The sequence below is a fragment of the Sinohyriopsis cumingii genome, chromosome 6 (genome assembly GCF_028554795.1).
Source record: "Sinohyriopsis cumingii isolate HCF-2022 chromosome 6, ASM2855479v2, whole genome shotgun sequence".
In the NCBI taxonomy this organism is placed as follows: domain Eukaryota; kingdom Metazoa; phylum Mollusca; class Bivalvia; order Unionida; family Unionidae; genus Sinohyriopsis; species Sinohyriopsis cumingii.
In genome coordinates this window covers 27,451,289-27,474,685 of record NC_142966.1, presented here as the reverse complement: position 1 = coordinate 27,474,685, position 23,397 = coordinate 27,451,289, and the positions used below count along the sequence as shown (strand labels likewise).

The following is a 23,397-nucleotide window of genomic DNA, read 5'->3' as shown; positions in this document are numbered from 1 at the left end:
CATGCACATAACCTAATTTGGCATGCAATATAAGTGTTTAATCTGATTCCATATTCTATACATAGCCTGATTTGGGATGCAATACAAATGTTTAATCTGATTCCATATCCTATACATAGCCTGATTTGGGATGCAATACAAATGTTTAATCTGATTCCATATCATACACATAACCTAATTTGGCATGCAATATAAATGTTTAATCTGATTCCATATCCTACACATAGCCTGATTTGGCATGCAATACAAATGTTTAATCTGATTCCATATCATACACATAACCTAATTTGGCATGCAATACAAATGTTCGTTCTGATTCCATATCCTATATATAGCCTGATTTGGCATGCAATATAAATGTTTAATCTGATTCCATATCATGCACATAGCCTATAATTACTTTTACAACTTGAAATATTACATGACAGCCCACTTATAAAATATCCAGAATGATACAAATACATCTTAAATTATTAAAAAATTCCTTGTAATTTTAAGAAATGCAGTCATATTATTATTGTTATTATTACTATTATTATTATTATTATTATTATTATTATTATTAATTCTTATGATTATAGGTTTGAAAAACATAAAATGATGTACAAGTGATACGAATATTTCCATTATAATTTTAAACATAGCACATGGAATGATGTAAAAGAAATATAAAGATTTCCATTATAATGTTAAACATAGCACATAAAATGATGTAAAAAACAGATTTCCCATCCATCATCAGTTTGTCAAATAACTACCTCAGTTTATCAAAATAACAGCTCTCATCAGCAATCATGGGCCACAGGAGCAAAGTAAAATTATCCAAAGATAAGGATGTTATTATAAGATGGTTGCCTGGTAACTGAATAATGTGATCTGTCTTTCAATGATAAATTGATTCCTCTCAAAAGATTTTACAACAGTATGCATGTGACTTAAAAATAGAACTTTTTCCTACATGTCTACATCAATAGCTAAATACCGTAAATCTGAACAAGATTGAAATACAGTAATACCTGTCGAGAGAGAACAATGATATGGGAGATTACCTGTCTTGAGAGACCAGGTTCTCCATGCAGATTTATTATATAGTATTATGACCTGTCATAAGAGACCACCTGTCTTGAGAGACCACTGTTTTGGCAGAAGGGGTGGTCTTTCAAGACAGAATCTACAATATTTTTGAAATATTTCAAGCAAAAATAGTCTTACAAGGTAAACTGGATTGCAGCCAACCATATTTTGACTACCTATTGTTTCTTGCCTAAAAGATATTGTCAGCATTGGCAACACAAGTAGGTTATTTAGTAACTGACATAAAGTGTCTGCGTCAATAAAAGTAAAGTGCCTTGCTCAATGTCACTGAATGGAAGCAACTATCTGCTAATGTGATGGCAGGATTCTAACCCATACCCTTTCAGTCACGAATCCAGCACACTGACCATTCAGTAACCATGGCCCCTAAAACTGTCAGATAAAACTGTTAATATAAAAAATGCCAAGAACCAAAAGCAGGTATATTTGAATTATATCAATTTTGTACCTGCAGTGCTGTATACACTCAATGATATGTAGAGTCCTACCAATAACTGCATAGTCCCAGATCTGCCATCACATAAAACATTAACAGATACTGACCTGGACAGTTAAAGTAATCAAACAACATAGACCCAAATCTGCCAATGTATTTCTACTGGAAGATCACTGTCTATGCCGTCTTTAACTGGATTTGACTTATATGCAAGTATATATGGCAATCAAAATAGTATCAAGATATATATTAAGACTTTATATATGCCAGGGAAAAAGCTGAATGCCGTGCCTCCATGAAATGGTACATAATAAATTCTGTGATTCAAAGTATGCTTTGATTTGCCAATAAAAGAAGGCAAATACATAATTTAGGAATTGCAAATGTAATTTAGAATCAAAGAAATGTGGGCATATCTTGATCATAGCAATGGTAATGCAATCTGAAAGATTTATCTACATCAGCCACTGATGGATGCCATATGGATGTCAAGGTCACATCTTTTTCTACCATGTGACTATCAACCTGCAAACTTAGACTGCCACAAGTACATTGATAAGCCCACCATGCAGCCTGTAACTCAAGGGGGAAAATCAACCATCCAAGTCTACTTCTTTCTGACTGGGGTGACTTGACAATACTTTAGTCCGGACAAATGTCCTTTCAGTGGGTTCTAGACATAAAAACAATCTGCTGCAGTCAGGTTTAGAAGAAATTATTTTGTGGAATGTCCATACTTGTGTAGTTGCAAAATCTTGAATGCTTGCTTTTGCAGAGTAAAATACTGATATGGAACCTGGATATATGGGTCAGCAGTTTTGCCCTTAATCCATGTTCACATTTTAGACCCAGATACACATATTAATGGGTGAAGTTGATGACATCACAAAAATTTTGTATTTAATCATGTGTGCATCAGCATTGCAAATAAATTACAAAATCAGCCATCCCTTGACAATTTGTAAGAAATTTCCAAAACCCTTGTTAAGTGACTTTAAAACTAGTGCAAACTTAATGATAAAATCATTCTAGCAAATGAACAATTCAACATTTTTATTACTGACAAACAGTCAATTAAAAGCAAACAGGAAGTATACATAAATATTAATTGCCTACCACCAGGCAATTAGACTTCTGTAAATTGTATGTGTGTATGTGTGTGTGTGTGAATGTTTGTGATTTGGATTTTTAACAAAGCTTTAATAATTTTCAGTCATATCACTATGATGTCTGCAGCGTAGCAGTCTACAGTGATTTTCTATCATTGGAGCATCATGCTCCAGACATGTAGCATCATGTCCCACCCAGTCACATTATCCTGACACTAGATCAACCAGTCCTAACACAAACCTCTTATTGCTGAGTGCCTAGCGAGGCAGCTGAAGGTACCATTTTTATAAGTCTCTGGTATGACTTGGCTGGGGTTTGAACCCACTACCTTCTGCAGTTGTAGATTTTGTCAAACAGTATATGTCAAAGTATTTGTCATAAATGAACTAATTAAACTGAAATACCAATTGTTTTTCTCAGCAATTACTGTTGACCTAAATTAGCTTACAACAATGTAAGTATATGTTGAATTACAATATTTACTTTGAAGCTGCATTATGCATCAATTTTCATTTACATATTATGTATATTTCATATTAAATGAAGATCATTCCCATAAAAAAAATCTGTGATAAATTTAAATTTCATTTTTAAATAAAATGATTTTGAATCAAATATTTTCATGTTTGTGTACTGAATAAAGAATTCAAAGAGACCAATACACCTTAAAGGAAATTCCTTTATTTTGGTGGCGCTAGCTCAAGTCATCTGTGATAAGGTTAATGCTGCATTTAAACATTTATGGAGAAAACAGAGAGAGAGAGCAGAATGAATGGTGCACCAGGTATTTTCTTTTTAAATTTATAATAAGGATTATAATATCAGATAAATTAGTGTTAATGCAGTGCCCAATAATTGATTGGCAGAGCAAAAACTACAAAGTTTTCAAACACAAGATTAAGCTACAAAATAGACAAGTTGTGATTATATATAACAACCATAGATTTGCTAGCTGAACAAGTCAATTTTGAAAAATGTCATAACATAAGCTATAATGAAGATTTTCCAATGTAAACTTTATAACTTTAATGAACTGTTGTCACTCTCCTTATATATATATATATATATATATGTCATGGCCAGACACCATAAGACATTCTGATTAAGTCTAAGACTTTCTGATATCCCACTGCATGTTCAAAATATTGAGTGTTATTATTCTCAGAAAATCTAACAAAGGTTGGGAAAGGTCAAAGGAAATGTGGACTAAAGTATTTATTCACTTGAAGTTCTCGCTTAGTAGTTATACTTATTGTTCATTTTTTTTGTCTTTACAAATAAAATGATAAACTGCAATTTTTTAAATTTTTTTTGTTGTGGAAATATTTATTATTAAAAGCAAGAAATATTTAACCCCAAGTTTTTGGAGTTAATTTGGGATATATTCCCAGAATTACTAAGGTTGTGAGCTCAATATGGGACAACACAGATAAGAACTACAAAAATGGAGGATCTTCACCAACCAGAAACAGGGTAACCCATATGTAACCATTATGGATGCCATCTGCTGCTATGCTTTGAAAATGAAACCTCAAGCCATGTAACCTATGCCACTGCACTCTATGGGGGGCAAATAATTTAATTTTGTGTTTGAAAATATTCTGTACTGGTTACATAATACTGAAAAACAAGCAGCACATGTTAAACAAAGCACAATATTGACAGCTAGACAAATGATAGAAAGGTGAAGAAGGTAAAACATTAAACAATCTCCACCCAAGCAACAAACTGCAGCTTGACTTCTGTTTGTCAGATCCTATTCATTAAATTTAACCTAGGGCAAAGCAGACTGTGCCACATGCATTTATGCATTTTCTAAACGAACAAGATACAGTCTAAGTTTGCTAATCCAATGAAATGGTTCCTATTAAAAGTATGAGGTTAACCCAAATATCAGAAAATTATATAATATTAAATGACCTGGAGTAAATTGTTCCTGTCTTGGTGTGGAAAGGAAAAAATGTCATAATTATCAAACAAGAAAAACCCAAACCACCCAAATTTTGATCATTAAAAACAGTGCATTAGAATAATGCTTGTACGAAGAAAAAGAACCCAGATGATCAGAAAAAAACATGATCTTCCACCTTATATTAAAATGGATGTGTTTTTACACAATATATTGTATAATGTGCAACATCCAAACAATAATAAGTGTAAATGTTAAATTTTACACATTTGTGTGTTACATCAATAACTAACAAATAATAGGTGTAAATGTTAAATTTTACACAATTTGTGTGTTATATCAATAACCAACAAATAATAAGTGTAAATGTTAAATTTTACACAATTTGTGTGTTACATCAATAACCAACAAACAATAAGTGTAAATGTTAAATTTTACACAATTTGTGTGTTACATCAATAACCAACAAAAAATAAGTGTAAATGTTAAATTTTACACATTTGTGTGTTATATCAATAACCAACAAATAATAAGTGTAAATGTTAAATTTTACACAATTTGTGTGTTACATCAATAACCAACAAATAATAAGTGTAAATGTTAAATTTTACACATTTGTGTGTTATATCAATAACCAACAAATAATAAGTGTAAATGTTAAATTTTACACAATTTGTGTGTTACATCAATAACCAACAAATAATAAGTGTAAATGTTAAATTTTACACAATTTGTGTGTTACATCAATAACCAACAAATAATAAGTGTAAATGTTAAATTTTACACATTTGTGTGTTATATCAATAACCAACAAATAATAAGTGTAAATGTTAAATTTTACACAATTTGTGTGTTACATCAATAACCAACAAATAATAAGTGTAAATGTTAAATTTTACACAATTTGTGTGTTACATCAATAACCAACAAATAATAAGTGTAAATGTTAAATTTTACACATTTGTGTGTTATATCAATAACCAACAAATAATAAGTGTAAATGTTAAATTTTACACATTTGTGTATTATATCAATAACCAACCAATAAGATGTGTAAATGTGCAATATCCAAGCAAAAAGATGAATACATGTGTCATTTTCTTACAATGTGTACTGTATCATCCTCGAATCAATAAGACGTATAAATTTTTCATTTTCATACATGGTGAGCTATATCATTATCACAAAATGTGTAAATGTGTCATTTTCTTACATGGTGTACTACATCAACCTCCAATCAATATGACATATAAATGTGTCATTTTCTTACATGGTGTACTACATCAACCTCCAATCAATATGACATATAAATGTGTCAGTTTCTTACATGGTGTACTACATCAACCTCCAATCAATATGACATATAAATGTGTCAGTTTCTTACATGGTGTATTACATCAACCTCCAATCAGTAAGCTATAGAAATGTGTCATTTCAAACAAAGTGTGCTATATCAACATCACAAAAATGTGTAGCTGTGTCATTTTCATACATGGTGTGTTATATCAACCACCAATCAATAAGATTTAATATGTGTTTTTCATACATGGCATGTTATATCAACATCTCAAAAATGAATAACTGTTATTTTCATACACGGTGTGTTATATCAACCTCCAATCAATACAATGTATAAATGTGTCATTTTCATAAATGGTGTGTCATATCAACCTCCAATCAATAAGATGTATAACCATGTCATTTTCATACATGGTGTGTCATATCAGCCTCCAATCAATATAATGTATAAATGTGTCATTTTCATACACGGTGTGTTATATCAACCTCCAATCAATATAATGTATAAATGTGTCATTTTCATACATGGTGTGTCATATCAGCCTCCAATCAATAAGATGTATAACCATGTCATTTTCATACATGGCATGCTATATCAACATCATAAAAATGAATAACTGTTATTTTCATATATCAGCCTCCAGTCAATAAGATGTATAAACATGTAATTTTCATGCATGGTGTGCTATATCAACCTCCAATCTATATGATGTATAAATGTGTCATTTTCATACATGGTGTGTCATTCAACCTCCAACCTATATGATGTATAAATGTGTCATTTTCATACATGGTGTGTTATATCAGCCTCCAGTTAATAAGATGTATAAATGTGTAATTTTCATACATTGTGTGCGATATCAATATCCTATCAAAAAGATGTATACCTGTGTGATTTTGTACATAGTTTGCTATATTCAACCTGCCAATAAAACTCAGTCTGCCAAAACATAAAAGCTCAGGGAGGTGTTTGAAGGCATGCTCTGGCTATTCAGACATGTACTTACCATTACATGTATACTGCAATCAATTTTTAGCATAGCAAATCATCTATGAAAACTGCAGTAAAGCACAAGGAAGAAGCTCAATCAAAAATGAAACCATTACACATTAACTCTATTCTATAATTCATGTTTTGGTATAGGGGAATAATACATCACACATACAAGCTAATTTTCAAAAACACAAGCTATTTTTTGAAAACATAACATAAATATAAATTTATCAAGTACTTGTTTCTTCTAAGTCAAGTCCAACTGCAAACTGCACAGACCCAGATCTGCCATCACATTATGTGCTGGCAGATCAGGGTTAATACATTGTGTTGGGAGTAATCATTAGAACAAACAGGGTATGTGTTGTCTGCAGGTGAACTCAATTTGTAAACGAGTATATACGGCAGTAATAATTTAGTAATACTTCAATCACATTGCCTATAACTTAGACATCTTGAAAAATGAGAACCAAAAGAATATGGTGTTTCTAATTTTAGAAAACATTTTATAGCCAAGGATAAAGTTGCCAAAAAAATATACAATTAGAGTTTTTCTTACAAATGCATATATTCTTCACCCTCCGAACTGCAGTATAAGATTCAACTGGATGATAATCAGAACAATTTGCTCCATCTTAATAGTCATATCTTACAGATGACACCATATGCTGTCTATGGAGAGACACTAGAAACAGCAACATACACATTAGCTTATAAAAATTATCTCCACTGATATGGTTATAGCAGCAAAAGCAATAATTGGTTGTTTATTGTGTACAGGCTGCTTTTGAGATGCCATGAAAAAGTTATCATGCTTATCCACCAGCAATGTGTTAATAGTTCTATACAGTCTTTTGCCTTGCACATGATCAAAGGTTTTCTGCAGTGTTTAGTTCTGTTACCTAAATCTTTACCCTCTTGTGTGCCCTGGATCACATAAAACAAAAGCAAATAAGCCCACTACTTTTCTTCAGTGCACGTCAATCCATGTATATGTTGGCATTAGCAGATATCACAATTTTGGCACTAACCGTGATCAATATTGCTAAAGGCATCAATTAATGTCTATGCTGGCACAAGCAATGACTAAAATTGTTAAAGACATCAATTCATGTCTATTCTGGCATTAGCAAAGACCAAAATTGCTAAAGGCATCAATACATATCTATGTTGGCACTTGTAGTGAACAAAATTACTAAAGGCATCAAGTCATGTCTATTCTGGCACTAGCAATGACACAAATTGCTAAAGGCATCAATTCATGTCTATGCTGGCACTGTCAATGACTAAAATCGCTAAAGGCATCAATACATATCTATGTTAGCACTTGCAGTGACAAAATTGCAAAAGGCACCAATATATGTCAATGTTGGCACTAGCAGTGATCAAAAAATAAAACAAGATATATGGCAATCAAAACATTCAAGGCTTGTGGTAGTTTAACAATCAGAACATTCTAGGTGTGCTAATCTGGTGGATTTCAATGTAAAGTCTTTGATGGCTGCTAGAGTAAAATATTTTTGAGGTTGAAGGCACATCTATAGTAGTGATGACTTTACTTATTTCAAAGTTGAATTAATAACAAAGTTGGACTTAATTGTTGCAAATAAACAATTCATCATTTATTCAATTAATTGTTAATCTCAAAGAAGTATTTCAGAAAATAATGGGGAATTTTCATACAAAATGATGGTGGATAATGAGCGAACACTAATTTAAATGGGAGAATGACACAGAACAGACAATTCATAGCACAGCTAATTTCAGGTCGACCAAATATTCAAACATGTTTATATTTCATGAGTTACTTGAGCACTTGACAAAAATGTGCACACCCATGGAAAATATGATAGCACAGTGTAGATGAAAAAGTTAAGGGAGCAAAGCTGCTGAAGCAAATAAAAATATCTAACATTTTTGCACATCCAATGCACTAAATACTTTTTATTTCTAATTTTCTTGTTAAGATTGTGTATCCTCCAAATTTGGAGAATGGCAGACACAGTGTCCCTTGTCCAAGGCATTCTAAATGTGACATTGCTCTATGAAGCATAAACCATTTTCTTCTCTCAGTAACAGTGACTAGGACCTTTGATCTCTGAACCCAATATCAACTGGCTTCTTCCTTACCCTACTTGTTGTAAACCATCCAAAATAGATGGTCTATGTCTGTCAGAAAGAACTGATGTTATTATGTGGAAACTGTTTTTCTTCTTCCAGTCACAATGACCCTGACCTTGAACCTCTGACTCAAAAAAATCAATACATTTCTTTCTTACCATAAGAGCAAGCCATTGACAAGTATTGGTCCACATTTTGTGATGTAGATTATTAGTATCTATGTTGGAGTTTTGACCAAGACAAGGAAATCTCAGTCAAGGGGTTATATTATTTACTCAGCATAGCCTCATGGGGAGACAATGTATCCCCATGACTGGGATTTCCTTGTCTTGGTACAAACACCAACATAGATTATTTTTCTCAATTTTTTCGAGCTAAATTAAAATAGCCCTGCACCCTTGCAATTTAGTTAGCAGATTCAAAGCACAGTATTCATCAGGTACTATTATTGCTTCTCACTCTACACAAAGGTCATCAGTTTTTGTACTCTTTATTGAAAATCAGAATAATTATCTAAGAAGAATCTAGATATAAATATTACTATAAGAATAGAAGAAGAAAAAATAAAGAAAAAAGTTATAATTGATATGTGTTGGAAGTGTTTTGCTATGAGCATTTAGAGCCACATGCTTTTGTTTTTTCCAAATACTGTGTATTAAGACAAATATGTTAATGTGGCCAATGGGATGAGCTGTCAACCCTAAGTACACAAGTAGTCTTACGCATGAGAAAATAGAAACATAAAAACATTTGATATTATTAATGAATTATCACATTTAATCGATGGATGTGATATGAAATTAACAATAAATAACAAATATCTTTTATACAGTTAAATTTGAACTTTCAGCAGTTCTAATCTGGAAAACGTTATATGGTAAGCAATGTACTGTGCTGTACATTATGCCTATTTGGCACAGTTCTAATGAAGTGTGGAGTGACATCAGGAAATTTCTCATGACTTTCTTGGAAATTTATATTTTCTGTCCTGGAAATATTGAAAGTGTTGCTATCACTAGTGCAATGATATGATACATGGAAATCTGTTTGTGGAAAAGCATGTGGACTAATGACTGAACTGAACCACTCTGGTTGGTAAGTGAAGGAGTTTACATTGCAATGGTATTATTATGTTTGATTTGACTGGGGCAGATTGTGAGCGTTTGACAAATTTAGAGGAAACCAGTCTGACATAACACATTTCTGCTTTTACTGGCTTTGCAGCAGCACTTGAGAGAGTTTGGATTTCTGTGGCCAGTGATGTGTATTACTTGTGTGTGTGGATCTCATTCAAATAACATGAGTTGTATGTGTATGTGTGTGTAGTTGTGTGTGTGTGTGTGTGTGTCTAGTTGTATATATATATATATATATATATATATATATATACATGTCTGTGTGTGTGTGTGTGTGTCTCAAAATGTTTTGTATGGTGTTATCAAAGTTGCTTTGTGAGTGAATTTTTTTCTGTTTATATATATGTTGTTGTTGCTGGATTTTATAGCAACTCCATCAGGCACAGCTGAAGACAACAAGAGATGTATCTTTAAAAGTAGTTCCTAGCATATGGACACCATGAATGAGTTGACAGGATTCAGATAGCCAGACAAAGATGGGAAATGTAAGGTTAGCAAAACAGGAAGATTTCTCTCTTGCATGGCTGAAAACAAATGTTAATTATAGGAAACCTTTGTTTTCTTCAATCACAGCCACTTTGACCATCTAATGCCAAGATCGACAAGGTTTCTCCTTACCCCAGTAGCAAGCCAGCCATCAAGATTGGTAATCACAGATAATAAAGAACTCATGCTACTGTGCAGAAAGCATATTTCTAGTTCCAGGCAGTGACTTTGGACTTATTGACCCAGAAATTAACAGGTTATTAAGTCCTACACAAAGTCTGGTCAACTGTAGATGGTAGAGAAGCTGAGTTATTGTGTAGAAGCCAATTTTCATCTTTCTTTTACAGTGCCCATAGCCTCAAAGTCTGAGCTCTGTACCAAAATATTATTCCAAGTGCAAGGCATCCACACACAAAGTCTGGTATCTGTAAGTGGTGGACACTGGAGATACTGCATGGAAATTAATTAGGAAACAGACAGAAATGCATGTTAGTTGATATATATCAAAATACAACAGAATTAGCAACTTGTCATGTACAACTCCTCCTAAACATGAGTTAGAAGAAAAGAAATGAGAACCGATCAAATGATTTGAAGTTATTAGGAAAGAAACTGGCAGTTCAAATAAGGCAATGTTAAATACAATCTCAATTCTGAGTGTGTGATTTGGATTTTTAACATATCTTTAACAAGTTTTCAATCATATCGCTACAATATCTGCAGTGTGGCAGTTCATAGTGATGTCTTGCACTTAGGCATCATGACGCAGACATTTAGCATGATTTTCCACCCAGTCACATTATCTTGACACTAGGCCGAACAGTCCTAATAAGAACCTCTTAATGCTCAGTGCCTAATGAGGCAGCTGTAAGTACCATTTTTATAAGTCTCTGGTATGACTCAGTCAGAGTTAGAACCCTGTGACCTCCCACATCCTTGGCAGATGCTCTAACCATGATCTCCATTTAACAAAAAGATTATGCCCCATTCTAATATTTATGTGCATGACTAGTCCAGCATTAATATAGCACATGCATATATAATGTGCTTTCTGGTTCAATGAACATTATTAAACCATATATACTCAATTTTAAGTTGGGTCTAAATAAAAAAACTTAAAGGAGACCAGAAACAAAAATTTTCCTTTTATGTATGTAATTCTCTACAAATTTTAATTGGACTGGGATGTTTATAAATTAAATATTGTAGGCGGGTAGTGATTACATTGTGAGGAAGATATCACAATTCCAGAAATTGTCGAGTTTTTCCGAGCTTTGATGAGACGACAGATCACATGGTCCTTTGACACAATACTAGCCAGTCCTCAAATACAAACATACATGGCGAGCGAGACAGACAGGAGGAGACCAGATTTGGGTTGCTAAATCAAAAGTTGAATATGCTTCCGAGTCATGCTTATAACTATATCTGTTGAATTGTGTGTTAACAATGTGTTTAAGACATGACAGCAGAAAAGTACAACAGTAAGGAAGGTGCTCATATTTCATATTTTGGAATTTTAAAAAAAAAGCAATTAATTTTTAAATAATTACTTATACATCGTATGCTGTGCAAAAATATAATAAGGATTAAGTGATGGTGCCCAATGTAAAAATTAAAAATTTACCACAGTGCAATAAATTCATTTAAGAAGGATGAGGTTCAATCGTATTATATATAAATGACATATTCATTACCTACCCCCAACACACACACACACACACCACCACCGAAGGTATGATATCTTGAAATATACATCCAACACTGAAACACTGAGAGATAATACTGAATTCTGGGCGAAGAGACTAGAACAGGGACAGACTTGTGTGTTCAATATCCATTACCTTGCGGTATTTCCACACCTACCTCCCGATCTCGTACTATTTCCCCAAGTTTTCACAGGGAACTCCCTATTATTACATTATGTCTGCCAATTTTCATTTCTCAGAAAGAAAAAAACCCATACATAAATAGATAAAACATATACAATCCATAGATTGTAAATATTGTAGTGATGAAATAATAGATATCACACGAGTTTTTTTCTTCAGTAAATAGAATGTTAAGATTAAACATTATTCACGTAAATTTCAGATTTTTCAAAACACTACAACAGAATTGTAGTATTAAAAACATTTAAAAAAATAAAATTGTCACCAATCAGCTTAAATCCCATGAATGATCACTGAATGTTGCCTACTTTTTCTGCAAACAAAATCAAAAGCTCCTGTTCCACCAAAGAAACTCGGCCAGTTAACGCCTGACATTCCTCTACTGTATATGTAAAGTTTAATTACCATGATTAAATTCAAAGGAATAAAAGAAAATATGCCACGCAGTATATGTGCCCCCAAAGAACTAATTCAGAATAAATATTTTATTCAGTAAACAGTGTTACATGCCATAAGACTTAAACATAAGAAAATCAGGTGGGATTTAAATGTGTGAAAAACAAATTTTAACTGTTAAAATGAAATCCTAGGCATTGTAAGTTATAATAAAATAGGGCATAATTTATTTGCCAATCTGCTGATGTTTACACATACATATTGTAGAACATGGTTTCTTTGAAGTATCTCCGAAGGTCAGTACCTTTCACAAGATAAATAAATTGATAAGGATTAACTGTTAATTAGTCACACTGGCTTTATGCTTGTGTACTCAAGTCTAACCTTTAGCTATTATGCAGTTTAACCATAGCTGACCAGAATAAGATGCAAGGGTCTTGTCCTGGGGGATAATAAGGCGTATCACAGGGAGAAATGGCACATCCCATGGGCACTCGCACATCGGGGCAAGGGGTGGGGTCAATAGTAGCCTCCCCCCAATTTCTATTGTCAGCCAGTTAAATTGAAACTTTGATAACTGACTTATTTTCTTTTAGTTGCTGCAATTTAAACATCCCAAGGGATAGTTTTATATCAGTTCCAATCACTACAGATTACCGTTTATACATACTATGTGTAACATGCATAGACTGAATTATTATTTTTAATCTTTAATTTTTGTTTAAGATTACTGAAAATTGTGTTTTCTCGAAACATGACCGTGTCAGGGGTTTAGAATCTTATTTTTAGCAAAGCTTCCATTTGATTAAAATCAGATCTCAATTTTACCTAGGAGAGAGGTGATTTGATTTTGATTATGCCGTGTTAAGGTATGTATGTCAAAATCTTGAAAATACATTTACTCATTTCATCAGTGCGATCAAAGTTTCCTCAGGCAAACAATTTTTTTCTGACAAACCTCACGGGCACCTAACTTTGAATACAGGATGGGTCCGAACTAAAATTAGAGGGACCCCGGGTGTCTGGCTATCACATTTTTAGCACTGCTGGTGTAGATAAAAGATCTGTGAATTGATTGTTGCATTTTGTGGTCACTTACTCGACTTTCTGCCTATTTTCATAACTCACATGTTTAACACTTTTCCCAGGATTTAAAATATCCAACAGCATGTCTGGAATAGCAACAACTTTTAGTCTAGGCCTAGCATTTGCATATCCTAGAGCTGTCATTTTTTTCAGGATCATTCTCGTAACATTTGTTTAGAAATGTAATGATCACAGAGTGCTGTATGGTGTTGCTTTGAAATCGATTCACTTGTAATAATGTATCCATACTTTCTTTATGCCTTCATCTTTGGAAAAGAAAAAACAAATGTTGTCCACAGGCTTTTCTTAATGTGCTATTACACCCATAAGCAATGCAAAACGGCATTGTCTTTTACTCTGGCAACTCCCAGTTGGGATGCTGGAGTCACTACTATGACGTCACACCCCGAAAGTAACTGAACAGGCGCGGAAACTTTGCATACAAGGAAACGGAAATTCAGCTCCTAGAAGATATGCCAAAATTTAAATACTGGCATTACGGTCGCAGATGATACTTCAGAATCAGGTTTTCTTACGTAGTGATTTTATTATTATTCTGTATTTCCATTGGTTTCTGGTCTCCTTTAAGACTCTGATCCAACATTGCATAATACACTGGCAGATCAGGGTCTATGCTGCTTATTCTAATGAGTATTCCTAAAATAAAAAAAAACTGCACAGACTCTGATCTTCCAGTGCAATCTGCAGTTGGACCATACTTACAAGCAAGTATATATAGTGGCAAGAATGCAATGATCAGAAAGTCTGATGTTATTACAAAATGACAGCTCTCCCTCTGACATACCGTATATACTTACCCATAAGACAAGTCCAGCTGCAAACCACACAGACCTAGATCTGATGTTGCATGATGTGTCGGCAGATCTGGGTCTGTGCAGTTTGTTAGGAGTAATCAGTAGAACAAATATCATGGACCCTGATTTGCAGGAATAATAATCTATGGCAGATAAAGATCTCTGTTGTTCGCAGTTTATGCGAGTAAATACTACACTGCAAAGAAGGATTACATTTTTGGCTATATTTCAATCAATATTTGTCAGATTGTTTTAGAACAAGGAAACAATCTCTGTATTTATGGATGTTGATGGCATTTAACTCTTGCAAAACTATTTTATCACTAATGCATTACCCCTAAAACTCCATCTGCAGCATTAAAACCACAATTAACATCCTCAAAGGCAACACTGTAATTTCCTAATTGAAGACCATTAAATGCATGATTGCTAAGCTTTACTCATTGCAGGATATAAAGGACATACAAGAATTTGAAATGAAACAAGATATAGTTTTATACAACTCTCCCAAAATTGGTGCAACCAACCTCAAACCCCTAGTTCTAATGTCTCCATTTTAGAGTAATGCAAGACACCAGTAACTAGTGATTGCGTGAGTACTGTTCACAGTCCACTCAGTAATACCATAATGGTTGTCTAATGATCTTTACTTACTGCTTTCGATGATCTGACTTTGTATGGATTGATATATCCTTCCTCTTTTGGTATCAGATCGATTTCTTGAGACATCTGCAACAAGAATAAATACCAATGATTTCAAAACACTATATTTCCATACAATTTGTCCTATAAAAAAAAGACAAATAAAAAAATTCTCTAAAACTATTTTCTGTACATAAAGAAAAACATAACCACATGACATGCATTACTTTAATAAACTAAGACCAGGAAATAAGTATAACTAGCATTAAGTGTCTATAGGTAATTTCCCCTTTTTAAACCCCAAAATATCACAAACTGATTGTACATTTATACCCACAATGTGTATTGTTATTATTGTTATTATTATTATTATTATTATTATTACTTTTACACAGTGTTGGTTGGCTATGCAGCTACTAAGATGCAGTATTCATTGAGCTTGTGAACTATGCCACTGTCACTACAATCTTGATATCTGACCTCTAAACCAAAGTCTTTAGGTTTCCTCATTGCTTCAAATGCAAGCCAGACAAATAATTTCCAATAAAATAGGCTACTTATTAATCTTGGACTGACTCTTCCTAGAGACATTGTAACCTTGACCTTTGATATCATGAATCTGACATGTCATCACTGTCCCAACTGCAAGCCATTTACATAAACAAGGCAAGATGAAAGATATAGAACTAAAATTATTTTGCAAAAGACATTTTTATTTCAGTCTTTGTATCTTGACCAATCAAAATAGAGTCCTTTGTCATTTCAAATACAAGCCATTCAAAAGCTGACCATGGTTTTTGGCACAAGACTTGAGTTACTTTGCAGAAACTTAGATCTTTGACTTTTAAACCCTAGTATGTATAAGTCTCTTCCTCGTCTCAAGCAAAAAATCTGTCATGAAGTACTGAACATCTTTTATAAAGAATAAAATGTAGGTCACAGAGACCATTTTTGGTTGATGGGTGTGATGAGGGATTAATGCTCATCAAGATGAATCCCCTCAACAAGTTTCATAATTTGTACACTTGCAAAAATACTACATAGTCATGAGCTTAAATACAAAAACTTAAATTAAGTTAGTAAAATGTCAAATGTAGGTCACACTGGCCTTTATTGTACAAGTGTGATACTAATAAAGATGCATCCAAATTAATGACTCTAGTATAAACAGCTGAAAGGCAAATTTAACAAAACTCAATGAAGCATGAGAGATGGGTCACAGTAAGTTACTTTTGTGGTGAGGGTGCAGGGTGTAATACTGATCGAGATGCATTCCCTGACCAAGTTTAATGGTTCAAGGTTTAACAACAAAGAACACACTTGGTCAAGAGCTCAACACAGAAACTTAACTAAACCATTAAAATGTGAAATGTAGGTAACAGTGACCTATATTTTTGTAAGAGTATAGCACTAATAAAGATCCATACAATCATTTAGTTTGATGAAACTATCATAAACAGCACACGATATAAATTTAAAACAAAAAAAAAAACAACATATGTCAGTTAGTGTGAAATATTGGTCACAGTGACCTATTTTTGTGAGGAGCCTATAGTATTCATCAAGATGCATCCATTACCAAATGTTATGCCCCTAGGTTTAACAGTATGCATGCATGTGGTACAAGCAGAGATTTATACAATCATGTAATTTGATGATTCTAACAGTGAATGAGAAATAAATCTAAAACAAAAAAAATGAACTCCATGTCAGTGAAGTGTGAAATATTATTGGTCACAGTGATCTATTTTTGAGAGGAACTTGTAGTAATAATCAAGATGCATCTCTCACCACATTTCATACCCCTGGGTATAACAGTAGGTGGTCATGAGCTAAAAGCAAAAAAGATTAAAGCCAATAAACTCTGAAATATAGGTCACAGAGACCTTTATTGTATGGTTGGTACTAAAAGAAATTCATACAGTCATGAAGTTTGATGGTTTTGACATAACATAAGCTGAGAAATAAACTTAGAACACAAAATTTGACCAGAGTTCATGAAGCATGAAATATGGGTAACAATGACCTACTTTTCTGATGAGGATGCAGTATAATTTAATATGCATTACCATCAAGTTTTAAAATTCCAGGTACAACTATATAATGTGTATACATATAATTTTGATTAGCTTGAGCACCAAATGATCTATTAATAGTGATAAAATCTTCAGTGAAAACACTGCTGCAATTATTCCCAAAGTAGTGTACTGGAAGGAAATATATTAGATTCAGATTTGCAAAATAAACGCTTTATAGAGGGAATGGTAACTCAGGTATGAGATATTTAATCTAAGAATGGAAGATTCATGACAGGACAGGCTAATGATGATTACGTGCTTACAGACACTCAAGCCATACATTTATTACTCTCTGATATAAATATTTATTTTTCCAGCATTATATACTTTGAACCAGTCATACCAGCAGCAGTTTGGTATAATTTATTGGTGCCCTAAATTAAGGACAACCTGAACAGTGGATGTGGACAATTTAGTCCACAAAGAACTGCAGACAACCATGCTGTAGTCTGACTCCATATTGACTAATTTAAAGCTTTTAATGCTGGAAAAGCAAATATTAATTGCACAAATTAACAATTAAGCAATTTACTCTGACAATGATGTGTTTGAATTTCTTGAATAAACAAGAAAAAGTAAGAGCATTTGTAACCACTATTTATTTCTAAATTACCTCACCTTTCACATGGTAGGGAATATTGGGCCCAACTTTGTCCATTTCTTGAATAAACATTTTTACATGACCTTAACCAGGAAATGTGATTCCATGTAAAATGGATTGAATGTCACAAACCATGATGTCACAATAAATGGGTCACCATGTACTGGATAAAGATTGTAACTATACCTTGCACTGGAAATGATTAGACTTGACATCCATTTTTCTTAATATAATTTCGTGCCAGTTTTTGTCCTGAGGTTTTGTGATGACAACTAAGGTGCAGATTATTCACTGATCAGAAATGAACAGCATTTGGAAAAGCCATTTTAGTATTCAGTTTTAAAACAATATTTATCTAAGATCAGTAAAGATGCCTACATGACTGCACTGAGGTATACTTGATGAGTGCTAAGAACAGTATGTGTCAGAGAGAGACAGACAGACAGAGAGAGAGAGAATGTTCACTACTTAAGAAACATTTCAGTTTTAAACATGTTAAGTGTCCTTAAAGCAAGTTTACTTTGGGTTTTTTCAGAAAAGGACATAATGCATAATTGGGAAAGAAAACAATCTCTAACATACACACACACACATGAACATACACACACATGCCTAAAGAGAATGAGTCTTTTTACTCTCACAGATACTTATAAATAAGGCAAGTCAGCAGGCATGCAAATATGATCACACCAATGTAGTCATGTTATAGATAGGTTATGTGAAGACTGTAATGCTGACTGGCACATACTGTATGACTGCTAGTTACCAGGTAGCAGGCAAGAACATCACTGGTCACATTTTATAACAGTAAGTGACAAATATGTCACTCAGACATTAGAACTGAAATCCATAGTAACTCTGACTACACAGCCCATCCCAGGGGCTACATGGCCCATCCCAGGGGCAGGACATAAGGACAAACTACTGGGACAGGAGTTATTAGGAGATAAGATGGGTACCCCGTATGTGATGATATTATTTTCCAAAACTATAAATATGAATTGAGCAAGCAGTAATTGAAATGAAAGTGATAAAAAAAACTTTAAACACACACACACACATACACAAACACCCACTTTAAAAAGACAAGCAAACATAATACAGATTCCCACAACTCTAGGATAAAATAAATTATGGAATGGTCAAACCACTATATGCCTCCATCCTAGTAATGTATGAGTAGCTTCTCTTCTGTAATCAAAGTTTTCTAATTCCTACACATCTTCACATTTTCATAATCAAAATTTTCTAATTCCTACACATCTTCACATTTTCATAATCAAAGTTGTCTAATTCCCACACATCTTCACATTTTCATAATCAAAATTTTCTAATTCCTACACATATTCACATTTTCATAATCAAAGTTTTCTAATTCCTACACATACTCACATTTTCACAATCAAAGTTTCCTAATTCCTACACATATTCACATTTTCATAATCAAAGTTTTCTAATTCCTACACATCTTCACATTTTCATAATCAAAGTTGTCTAATTCCCACACATCTTCACATTTTCATAATCAAAATTTTCTAATTCCTACACATATTCACATTTTCATAATCAAAGTTTTCTAATTCCTACACATACTCACATTTTCACAATCAAAGTTTCCTAATTCCTATACATATTCACATTTTCATAATCAAAGTTTTCTAATTCCTACACACATTCACATTTTCACAAAGTTTTCTAATTCCTACACATCTTTGCATTTTCACAATCAAAGTTTCCTAATTCCTACACATCTTTGAATTTTCATAATCAAAGTTTTCTAATTCTTACACATCTTCACATTTTCATAATCAAAGTTTTCTAATTCCTACACATATTCACATTTTCACAATCAAAGTTTCCTAATTCCTACACATCTTTGCATTTTCATAATCAAAGTTTCCTAATTCCTATACATCTTTGCATTTTCATAATCAAAGTTTTCTAATTCCAGCACATAATCACATTTTCACAAAGTTTTCTAATTCCTACACATCTTTGCATTTTCACAATCAAAGTTTCCTAATTCCTACACATATTCACATTTTCATAATCAAAGTTTTCTAATTCCTACACATCTTCACATTTTCATAATCAAAGTTGTCTAATTCCCACACATCTTCACATTTTCACAATCAAAGTTTCCTAATTCCTACACATATTCACATTTTCACAATCAAAGTTTCCTAATTCCTACACATATTCACATTTTCATAATCAAAGTTTTCTAATTCCTACACACATTCACATTTTCACAAAGTTTTCTAATTCCTACACATCTTTGCATTTTCACAATCAAAGTTTCCTAATTCCTACACATCTTTGAATTTTCATAATCAAAGTTTTCTAATTCTTACACATCTTCACATTTTCATAATCAAAGTTTTCTAATTCCTACACATATTCACATTTTCACAATCAAAGTTTCCTAATTCCTACACATCTTTGCATTTTCATAATCAAAGTTTCCTAATTCCTACACATCTTTGCATTTTCATAATCAAAGTTTTCTAATTCCAGCACATAATCACATTTTCACAATCAAAGTTTCCTAATTCCTACACATCTAGACATTTTCATAATCAAAAATGTCTAATTCATATGCATTTTCACATTGTCATAAAAATAACACCAGAATAAACAACTAAAAAATGTAGTTTCCTGTATGATGATTTTATATATTACATAAATATTCTCAGTTTTGTGCAGCCTTTCCTCAACTACTACATAACTGGATAAGAGTAGTAATTTACTTTTGACTATTTGCAGTAGTGTCTGTTTGATTTCAGAATAAACTGAAGCATTTACAAGGTGTTGATATCATATTATTAATACAAAGTTTATGAGAAAAGCCGAGTAATCATTTTAGGTGGAAATATTTTTCAAAATTGGTGAACAAGAACAGAGATCCAACTTATTATAATTGGGATTACACATACTTCAAAAAGAATGAAATTTAAAAAAAAAAAGAAGAAACAAAAGGACATTTTACAGATTTCGTTAAGTTGTAGAAGAACGCAAGCTATGCAACTGTAAAATTAAAAACAAAACATCTGCACTAACACAATTAAACAAATCTAACAATAATTTTTTTTTTTAAAAAGCTGAAGAAAGAAACTTAGGAAAATACCAGATGGAGTAGTTTTTTATGGGCTCCATCATATATTTTGGACTCATTGCAAAACCAGACAGCCCAGCTTATGGTTAGCCGCCACTCATTGTTTTTCTTGTAGATGGCATGCACTATGTCCGGAAGCCTCAAGACCAAGTCCCCAAACATGGCAGTGTTCTCCAGAACTAGGGCTACAGCTGGAATGGAGAGCAAATTATGTATATGTACCATCATTACTCAGTTTCTGAAGCATTGACTGAGATCTGCCATTGCATACTGCACCAGCAGATCTGGGTCTATGCAGTTTGTTAGGACCAATCAGTAAAACAAACACTGACCCTGATCTGTCAATATATTATTTTTTGTATCAGATAATAAAGTACTATGTGGAAAGCAGTCCTTCACATAGAAGAGAAAATGAAATTCATAATGTCCTTTATGAGTAAGTGTCCTTTGTATTAAGGTATATGCTAAGGTATGTCTTTCAGTCATCAAGATCATATAATTACTAGGCACAATAAAAATTTAAACTCTGTGTGTGTGTGTGTGTCTGTCTGTATATATATATATATATATATATATATATATATATATATATATATATATATATATATATATATATATATATATATTGTGTGTGTATTAGTAGCAAAGTAAATATTAAATATTTTACAGAGATCTGATATATTTAACAGCAGAAAAGGTAGAAATAATAAAACATTTTATTAAGATCCTATAATGAATTCTAAAACTCATTATACGAATGTTATGTTTGCTTTTCACTTCTACTGGATGTAAACTTGGATTCTCCTGACACAATGATAATAGAGATGTGATGAACAATCATTTAACATGTGTTCTTGTGATTGTGTTTCAAAAGGCTTTCATCAAGGTAAACTAAGTTTATGGAGATTCTATCGATTCTATTCATAATTTAAATTAATCAGCATTTGGATACTTGATATTTCGACATATTTTTATTCATACAACATGCTCAGCATTCTTCATATTCAGGCAATAGCTTGTAAACAGTTGTGGCAATATTTTGTACTTGCTTCCATTAGGAATTTTGACAATCCATTAAGAAACAATGCAAGATATAATACACTGCATTTGACCTTTACACTAAAGACCTTGACTGTTAACCTACAGATAAAAATATTTTTTGATAAGGTGTAGACCTGGTTAAAGCCTCATCAAAATTCATGAATGGAGTAAAAATGACTTACTTGGTTCAAAAAAGTATACCTGCACATGGATTTATATTTTCCCCTGCCATGACCTAGACCATGTTATTTTTCCCTGCCATGACCTAGACCATGTTATTTTCCCCTGCCATGACCTAGACCATGTTATAAATGTACATGGATTTATATATTAACCTACCATGACCTAGACCATGTTATAACTGTACATGGATTTATATTTTCCCCTGCCATGACCTAGACCATGTTATAACTGTACATGGATTTATATTTTCCCCTGCCATGACCTAGACCATGTTATAACTGTACATGGATTTATATATTAACCTGCCATGACCTAGACCATGTTATAACTGTACATGGATTTATATATTAACCTGCCATGACCTAGACCATGTTATAACTGTACATGGATTTATATATTAACCTGCCATGACCTAGACCATGTTATAACTGTACATGGATTTATATATTAACCTGCCATGACCAAAACGATGTTATACCTGCACATGGATTTATATTTTCCCTTTGCATTTTTATGTTGTTGTAGGGTTTAACGCCATTTTTCAGCACATGATAGGCTATACATGGCAGCCAGTATTAATGGTGGAAGAAGAACCCAGGAAAACCCCGGAAAGAACCACCGACCCACGAGAAGCTACTGGCAAGCTTTCTCACATACCCACATTGGCTGAATCCGAGACTCAAACCCATGCAGACAGAGGTGAGATGGCAGTGATCCGTAACGGACAACGCTTTAGACCACTCGGCCACTCGGAGGCCCCCTTTTCCCTTTGCTAGGCCTTTGTTATTTAGCAATTATGAATGACATGTGATTATCATACATTTTATCCAGTAAATTTCTTGTTTTACCGTTTGTAATTTAAATGAATGACATTGTTTATCTGTCATTGGTGCGTCAGGTTATAAAATTGTTACAAATGAGGAAATTTTCTCAGGTAGACAACAAAAATTAATCCTATAACC

General features: G+C 32.9%; 1 protein-coding gene across 1 annotated transcript in view; it reads right to left on the bottom strand.

Moving 5' to 3' along the window:
* The window catches only part of LOC149796546 (coiled-coil domain-containing protein 134-like), a 63,210-nt gene that overhangs the window by 13,813 nt on the left and 26,000 nt on the right, over positions 1-23,397 (bottom strand). The window contains exons 4-5 of the mRNA XM_089961248.1: positions 21,224-21,402; positions 15,430-15,504 (exon numbers count right to left, since the gene is read on the bottom strand). Coding sequence (XP_089817374.1) covers positions 15,430-15,504; positions 21,224-21,402 — 254 coding nt within the window. The remainder of the gene's footprint in view (positions 1-15,429; positions 15,505-21,223; positions 21,403-23,397) is intronic.